General features: G+C 41.2%; 1 protein-coding gene across 1 annotated transcript; it reads right to left on the bottom strand.

Moving 5' to 3' along the window:
- Nucleotides 1-311: 311 nt before the first annotated feature.
- plekhd1 (pleckstrin homology and coiled-coil domain containing D1) lies at nucleotides 312-9,006 on the bottom strand. Its single transcript, XM_088312527.1, has 13 exons — nucleotides 8,659-9,006; nucleotides 7,673-7,766; nucleotides 7,508-7,597; nucleotides 7,298-7,374; nucleotides 6,138-6,229; nucleotides 6,013-6,065; nucleotides 5,822-5,916; nucleotides 4,434-4,527; nucleotides 4,093-4,304; nucleotides 3,100-3,232; nucleotides 2,438-2,582; nucleotides 2,222-2,365; nucleotides 312-1,437 (listed from the first exon to the last, which is right to left on the bottom strand). The coding sequence occupies exons 1-13, from the start codon at nucleotides 8,811-8,813 to the stop codon at nucleotides 1,268-1,270; spliced, it is 1,554 nt and encodes a 517-aa protein (XP_088168653.1). The 5' UTR covers nucleotides 8,814-9,006; the 3' UTR covers nucleotides 312-1,267.
- Nucleotides 9,007-9,116: the final 110 nt, after the last annotated feature.

The raw sequence follows: 9,116 nt of genomic DNA, 5'->3' as shown, positions 1-9,116 counted from the left end.
ATCATCTCACACATTTTTACTGTTACTGATAAAGAAAATATTCAAGAATTATACAACTAAAATAAAAAAAAAAAATGAAAATTAACTGGTTGTGCTGTATAAAAACTGGAGCTGTATTGTCTGAAATTTTCGGGGCAGTCTGTAGCCCTCGGTACTTTATTTATATAATGCATTTCATATACACATGGTAACACAATGTGCTTCACATCATTAAAATTACATTTAAAAGCAATTACAAACAAAATAGTTGAAGACATTTAAAAGCAAAGTACATAAATAAAGAGAATAGTACTAAAATTACTAAAAAAAAACTTTACACTTTATTGGTTCGTTTTTAATCTTTTTTCATTCATATTATTCACTGAGGGGACCGTGTTCTACATAGAAAACATGGAATTTTATGGGTGATTTTGGTGGGACATATTATATGACGGGACGTTATACACGAGAAATTACAGTAGCATGTGGTGTTACGTTACTATGGTGACACAAAGCCGCAAATTAAATTCATATTTCGTTGGGTTAAACATCAGCTTCAGGGGGGCTGAAGAGCTCAAGCTGGTCGCCATTTTTGACAGTTTTGTTGTGTACTGAAGTTGAAGTCAATATCGTGGAACATTCTTAGAAAATATTGGTGGCGACTGGTTGGCTCAGTAGATAATGCAATACCATGTACAGACCATAAATTAAGTTTTTTTTTGTCACCAGCGGGCAAAGGAGATTATTAAAATCACTTTTTGCATGAATTTCAATTTATTTAGATTAATCATTGAAATGACGATCAAAATGTTATCCCATGTTACAACCACATCAGGTATCGTAGACAAAATAGCTTTTAGCCAATTAAGCATTATCCGTCTTTGCTGAACAACTCTTTTCAATTCGGGCTCATTTTGGGCAAAATTCCCAAATATGAGCCCTGGAACTCACCCAAAATGCCTGATTCAAAACAAAATGGCCGACTTCCTGTTTAATTTAAGGGAAAAGCGTTCTTGAGACTTTTTCGTGAATCTTATGATGAGACAATTCGTGTCAATCGGTGAAACTCTTGTCGGACGGAAAGGTTTTTATAACTGTCCAAGGCCCCTAACACCTCCATGTTCTACTTGAATAGAGTCGCTAATAAAATAATCCACAACAATGTATCGCTAATATTAATGTCGGCCATGTTTGTTGTTTTCCTTCTGAGCTCACAGATGTGTTCTCCCTGACGTCTTAAACACGGTCACGTCTACCTCCTTGGGGTTGGAAGTTGTCCGTGCGTCCGTCAGTCTTGGTCGAAGCTGGTGGCGGCGTCCTTGCGCGCTATGATCTGGTAGACGCTCTCCCGGAAGTTGCTGTCGGAGGTGAGGCGGCGCGCCGTTTCCCTCAGCTCCTCCATGCTGCTGCCCACGCCGCCGTCCAGGCTCGCCGTGGCAAATGATTTGGAGTGTTTCACTGGGGAAAAGGGAATACTGTGGTGACATCGGCGCACCTCCAGTGTACCACATTCATGACGCACCTTTAGTTTACCATGTTTACGAGGCCGACGCAGCGCCAATGGGCTACATTTAATAGCTGACACAACTCTAGTTCGTGATATTTATAATGCATGTTTAATGTCTGACGCGCATTGAGTGTGACGAATTTAACTCAAAAATCAAATGAACTTTTTGACTTCTATAACCGTCAATGGCAGCGAATGAGTTCATATCCGACACATCTTGAGCGAACCATATTTACGCCTGTATTCTCGTGACGGCCGCAAATCTGACACACCGCACTGTGTAAACCTGCACGGAGGCTTGTTAGAGCCCCTAATTTCTGTACAAAATTTCACAGCCGACGGACATCCTATGTGCCAAATTTAACATCTAACACATTTCCAATGTACCATATTTACATACCTTCAACGTCCCAAAGTTAATCGTCGACACACCTCCAGTGTACAGAAAGTAATAAACCAAATTCAACAGCTGACGCACCTCAGTGTGAAAACTTTAACGTCTGACAGTGACACATCTCCAGTCTACGACATTTGCATTTTTAATGTCTAATTTGCATCTGACACACCTGGAAATCACCATATTTACATATATCACATCTGGAGAACCTCTGATGTACCAGTTTCATATTTAATGTAACAATGCAGCTCCAGCGCACCATTTATAATGGCTGACGCACCTCCAGTGTACCAAATTTATCATCTGATGCAGGACTCAATGGTGAGTGCAAGACTTACACCAGTGTCGTCTCGAGGCCCTCCTCTGGACGCGGCAGCTCTTGATCCTGCGCGCCGCCGCCTTGTGTAGGTAGACAGCGTTTTTCATGATGGCCGGCAGCTTGGCTTCAATCTCGGCGGCGCAGATGCACTCCTCAAAGAAGCCTGACGGACACGGCGACAGCGTCAAGAAGATGTTGATAAAACACTGCGCCAAAGTGGGAGAGATCAACTCACGCCTCAGCTGAGTAACGTCACCCCTCATCCTCTGGTCTCGCTCGCTGCTGCGATCCAGAGAGTCCAGGCCTTTCTCCAGGTCTTGCAGGGCCTCCTCGGCCTGCTTCAGTCTTTTCTCGAGCTCCATACGGGACTCCATCTCTGCCTGAAAGGGCAAAGGTGAAGAAATCATAAAGAACAATAAAGTTAAGGCAATACCTGCAAACAGCAAAAAAAAGAAAAATCACCTTCAATTATTTTTTTTATCTACAAATTTAGCGCTAAAGTGCCAGGCATTAAAAGTAACCGAACTTGGAAGTTTTTCTGCATTCTGCCACAAGATGGCGGCAGGCAAAGTTGCAACATCAGGTAACTTCAAGCTCGTTACTTAATAGTAAAATAGCGAATGTGATTTGTGATCAAGTTTTCAGGTTCTTAGGGCATCTATTGTATTTTGACAGTTGTCTGGGAGGGGGAGAGAGAGAGAGAGAGAGAGAGAGAGAGAGAGAGAGAGAGAGAGAGAGAGAGAGAGAGAGAGAGAGAGAGAGAGAGAGAGAGAGAGAGAGAGAGAGAGCGCGGGCGAAGAGTTACAATGGAGTGACTTGAAAGACCTTACAATTTAAAGCCGTAACACGTGACTGTAGTACTGTGTGCGTGCGCGTGCGTGCGTGCGTGCGCGTCACCTGCAGCTCGGCCTCAGTTTGCTGCTTGTCTGCGGTGAGCTGCGAGAGCGACTGCTGCAGCGTATTGGCTTGCGAGGAGTAAAACTCCCGCTCCTGCTGCAGGACTTCTGCCCGCTGCTGGTTCTCACGCAGTCTGGAAAAACAGCGATAACACGAGATCGGATCGTGAAATGAAAACACTGGCCCACCATGATGGTAAATTACAAAAAAATGACAGTCCTATTTCAGTCACATTTTAATTAACCCGATGACACACCTACAATGTTATATTTATGGGCTGTACGGAAGAGGAGCCTAAAGTAAAGGTGGAGTACAAGTTCTGATTACTGGCCCCTCTAAAAACTTTCAAAACAAGTAACAACAAAAACAACAACACACGATCAGCGTTTCCCAGTCGATACAAACCAGCCTGGAAGCTGACAGTCAACGCTTGCGCTTGTGGAGCGATCAATGTCGTTTTTTTCCATTAGCATTAGCATTAGCATTAGCAGTTTGTGTTGTAGCAGGTGCGGGTGAACGTTTTTATTCAAGGATCACGTGTGATTGTTAGAACTGACAGATAGGCAAGATGAAGTTTAAAATCCCAAAACAAAGGTAAAATTAAAGAAACTACAGCCAACAAACCCATAAATAGCCAAATCTGATCACTTTGCTTTGGCCTTTTTCATTTTTTTCCCACCAGAGGTCTAGATATGTAAAACATTTTAATTATTTTATTATTTCAAAGAAATCAATTCACTCAATTCAATTAATTGAGAAGAATGAATCAAATTTAATACCTTTTGGGGGTGCTCAGCTAAATGAATGCAATAAATAAAATGATTTATTTTCACCAAATCATAATTGAAGCGGATTTACAATTCTACGATCAGTTATGAAATATTTACTTGATGCAAATAATGTTAAAGTGTCATTATTTAGCATCAACTTATTAAAAAAAAAAAAGCAATCTCATAAAACCAAAAATAAAAATCAATGAACAATCATTCTTACTTCTCATCCGCCTGCTCCTTCTCCTTCAGCAGCAGCTTCATTTGCTCCTCGATGTGGTGCAGATCCTGCAGGAGGTCCAGGTTTCCCAGCTCCTTCCTGTTCTCCACCACCACCTCCTCCTCATTGTCCGCTTTCTCCTCCTCCACCACCTCCTCCTCTTCCTCCTTAGCCTCCAGAAGCTCCAGAGTCCTCTGCTTCTCCAGGGAGAGTTGCTGCCAAAACACTCGAAAAGGTTGGGAACACTTTCTCACTGTTCTCATTGATCCTGAACGGCAACGATGTCACGGCGGAGTTGTTGGGTAACGCGTTACGTCGGTGTTGTCAATACAGTTGTCACGTACCTCGATGGACTTCTGCAGCATGACTGTCAGGCCGCTCAGCTCTTCCTTCTCACTCTCCACACCTCGCAGAGATTGAGTTGTGCCGTCCAGGTCCCTGTCGGCACCAAAAGCAAATGACCATTTTTGTCCTGATACATCAACACAAGAAGAAATAGAAGTGAACTATGCCGAAAAGCCGCCTTGAACGTCTGAACGTTCGCTGGAGTTGATCAGAGTGTGCGCTGACCAAGGTTATTACAGTTAACAAAAACGAACAGAATAAAATTAAATCGAAAAACTAAATTAGTTAATAAAATTAAATAAAAACTTTTTTTTTTAAATGCAAAAAAAAAAAAAAAAAGGAAAGTAACGCAAGTAAGTATTCATTTTAACTGTATTTATTTCGGTATTGCTGTACGTCCACACTGTAGAACAGGGGTGGGCAAACTTTTTGATTGGTGGGCCACAATGGGTTCTAAAATTTGACAGAGGAGCAGATGGAATGGAGTGTTTTGGTAACCTCACCTCATCGGAGAAAAAAAAATACATTTAATTTAAATGAAAGTGAACAAAAGCGTGACAACATTATATATGTCTTTGAAAAACTATAGTATTTAGAAAATAAAACATTAACTAGGTTTATTCATTTAATTTTTTTCAAGTTTGACGGGCCGGATTAAAACATTTAACGGGCCGCATGTGACCCCCAGGCCGTAGTTTGCCTACACCTGCTGTAGAAGGATAGTCAAACAGTTTTTTGAGAATTGTAGTTTACTTTACTGCACAATACTTTATATCTTGCACTTGACAAATACTCCATAAATTGAGGAAAATAAAACTAATACTAAAACTAAGAAAACTAATATCTAACAACCATGCTCTAAAAACTAATTGGAACTAACCAAATAAAAAAAAAATGCACAAAATAAAATCTAACTATAAAGAGAAATTCCCAACTCTTATGACCTGCTGATTCCTATTTAACATGAATCTGAATGTGATACAAGAATGCACTGTAGCCACATCCTCAGTTATAAGAGGGTGTACGCACTTATGCAACCATATTATCTTCGTTGTTTCACTTATCCTTTCTAAAATATTTCAGTTTTTTTTCCCACCGAGTTGTAAAAGTTATGTTCAAATTCATTGTGGACAAAGTTCTGAAAAGATTTATCTTGGTGTTATTTATTTATTGTGTCCACCTACATTATTAGTGGAAAACACTTTTGGGAGATTTTCTTTTCCTCTTTTTTTGGTCAATCAGTTATACGCAGATTTTCACTATTTGTGGGCCAGCCCGGTCCTTATCCCCCGCAAATACCGTGTAGGAGACACTGCATAATGTCTTAAGAAATAAATCTGCTTCAATTTACAGGTTCTTTAAAAATCTATCAGTGTTGCTTCATTACAGTTTAATTTGCTCCTGCTCGGCCTTCAGCTCCATAACCACTTCCTCGTACTTCATCTTCTCCTCCTCCAAAACCTGATTAAGACGTTCCAGCTCCTGTCATTAAACACACACACACACACACACACACAGATTCACACCAACATAAACATGGTGGAACAAAAGAGAAATCATTAAAAACAAAAGTCTGACTTCTCTCTGTGCTCGCTGGTGAGTGAGCTCCTCCGTCTCCTCCATCAGCTTATCTGCAGGAGGAACACACTGGATGGCAACATGCTTCGAAAAGACTTTCCCACACATTCACGAGCACAAATGACCTAAGTACTCCTGCTTCTCTTTGGCCAGCTGAAGCCCCTGAGCCTCCAGACTTTCGATCATGGCCTCCCCCAGTTGAGCGTTTTTCCACGTGCTGTGGACGAAAAAAAACACCTTCAAATATCTGAAATATAAGATAATGCGCACTCTTGCCATTTTCAGTTGAAGTTTAAAACTAAACTAAACTGGGGAGAAAAAGAGATAAAACAACTGCGCAACTTGATCTTAAGTTCTCCTCGCTGGAGCGACACATGTAGATTGATAATATGTAACGCGGCAAATTTTTACGTCATTCATCAATTGAAAGTTTCATTTTCATGCTCAAAAATCTGATTTTGTGACAGGCACTCAACAAAGAACTAATTTCCGTGGCATTGTCATAGATAACATCCAAATGCAGCAAAGCGTACAATTCCCTTTTACTTATGTCGTACTCATTTTATAATTCAACATTATTATCAGCTAATATGAAGCCGGGAATCTGTAGAATTTTTCATAAACAACCCCTGTGAACTCTAGCATAGCAACTGTTGCTATGTTGAAGTTCATGACCACAAAATATTCTCTTCTGCGTTCATTTGAGCAGCGAAATTAACAGGCACGTAGATCAATAGAGACGGTTTCATCCCTACCTATTCATATCTGTTATCATATTGTAATGAGCAAACAATTATGTAATGAGTAGCATATCATAATGGTTGATTGGCTCATTGGAAAGCTAAAATCATTCTCTTTTTGATTATGCCAAAACCTAATTTCAGAAATAAGTGTCACAGTGACTCATTTTGCTCTGCCGGGTCACGCGTAGTCTTCATCCTCAATGAAGAACCGCTAATACTAAATTGTCGTCTCCCTTCGTATCCACATGGCGGTATTAGACTGCCCCCATGTGGCCAAAGTGCATAGCACAAAGCCCATTCAATTCGAGCAAATAAAACGCAGCAAAAAGTGTTTACATCTTTCCATTCACTTTAAAATTATTTTTGGATTCATTATTAATCCAGAAAAAAAAAATCAAGAACAAATTATTGGTATTTCCATTCATTTCAATGGGGAAAGACTTTCTTTTACGAAACGAATGTTTTCAGTTACAGGAGAGGTCGCGGAATAAATTAAGATCGCATCTTAAAGGCACAATAATTAACGTAATGGAGTGTCTTACACTTTGCCCGACTCCTGCAGCATCTCCATCCAATGCATTTGCTCCTCCTCAGACTCAGCAGCCACCACGATGGTGCCCTGGTTAGCGCGACAATGTTATACTCTCCTCCTTGACATCATTCAGGAGGATATCTTGCAAAATTATTATATTATATTATATTGCAGCGTTATAATAGTTTGGGATTTTTCATCATAAGATAAAAGTGCTCACCGAGAAGTCTTCCAGGCTGATAACGAGGCCAAAGGGCATGCCCATGTCCTCCGTGGCCGACACCACGCATCCTCCCAGTGGAATCACTCCCTGATACAACAAACGGACAAAATAAGTGCGCAGATCGCCTTGGGGGAGGCCTCGAGGTGACCGAAGTTGGTTGACCTTGGGGTGGATGTTGAAAATCCGGCTGCTCTCAAAGCTTCTCTTCTCACTCTCAGCGTAGTAGAGCAAAAAGCTGTCTTTGATCACGAAGAATCTTTGCAAGACAGAGCAAGTGTCACTCAGACTTGATTTGATTCATAGGGCACTTTAAAAACAACCACTGCCACATGCAAAGTGCTGGATATGGAGTGAAAATTAGTCATAGTATATAAAAAGACAGAGAAGACAGAAATGTGAAGAAAACATGATTTAAAAAAAAAAAAAACATGATGTAAAACTTTCTTAAAAGTCCACATTGGTTGAACCGCAGAGCTAACGAGATGAGTTCATCATACTTCTCGAAATAATCAATTCCCTTCTATAAGAAATCGCAATGTTATGACTTCTTCCCATGTGATTTCGCGTTAAAAAGTGATCTGTTAAATTCTAAAGAAGAAAACATATGACTAACGTGGGAATATGAATGTTTGGGGAGGCGGGGCAAAACTAATTTAATTTCTTAATACAACCCCCACCCCAATAAAAAAAAATCTGGTAATATTGACTTCCTTATCTATATATTTTTCAAATCATAGTTTTGTTGTACTCCTGTGATATCTTATTTTTTTTTTTTGTTCTTCCATATTACCGCTGTAACCCTCTTCAAGTGCAAGTGCTGCATAACACAAATTGACAAACGCAATAAATAAATACCGCGACCTTCACCACCCGCACAAACGATCGCAAAGAGCACGCGGCAAATTGACTCAACTGTGACGCCTTAACGGTTACGTCATCGGGATGCTTGTTTACATCAGTCAACACTCTCACAATTCTGACAATTATGACACAACCACTGACTATTTGTTGCACTAGATGTCTTTCATAATTGATATCAAATTTTTAAAAAAAACACACAAGGAGAGTGCTTTCTAATATTTTGAATCTCTTAACGTATACAAGCACGAGAATAAACAGTGTCCGTACGAGTTGTGAAAAGTTCTGACCTGCGGGACCACTTGGCCGAGGGCCGTCCGAAGGGTCTTTTCCACAAGACGCCGTGCAGCTGCACCTTGGCGCTGATGTCCAACGCTTCTGAGTCCGACTGCTCCATGGACGACCAGGGCGAGAACGCCGAGCTTCTGGACGAGGACGGGAACATCCCGCCCGCCTAAAGATGAGGACGAGGAGGAGGAGGAGGAGGAGGCGAAAGAGGGAGGCGCTGGAAACTGAATCACATACGTGAGTCCATTTGAAAGCGAAAACGATCGATAACAATTAACCCGCTGCACACGAGGATGCTCACCCCCCCCCCAAAAAATAAAATCCTCAATAAGTCAGTGAGGCGGAAAGGATGCAAATGCCAATACGCTCATCACTGGAGGCGGGTAGAGGGGGGGGGGGGGGTGATGAGCGAGGATGCTGGAAAGTCAATTGCGCTCCAGCCAGTAAAAGCCGCGCTTCA

This window comes from Idiotropiscis lumnitzeri, chromosome 1 (genome assembly GCF_059441095.1).
Source record: "Idiotropiscis lumnitzeri isolate Australia: NSW breed Sydney's pygmy pipehorse chromosome 1, RoL_Ilum_1.0, whole genome shotgun sequence".
Lineage (NCBI taxonomy): Eukaryota > Metazoa > Chordata > Actinopteri > Syngnathiformes > Syngnathidae > Idiotropiscis > Idiotropiscis lumnitzeri.
The sequence above is the reverse complement of the archived record's forward strand: the minus strand, read 5'-3'. Positions and strand labels throughout refer to the sequence as shown.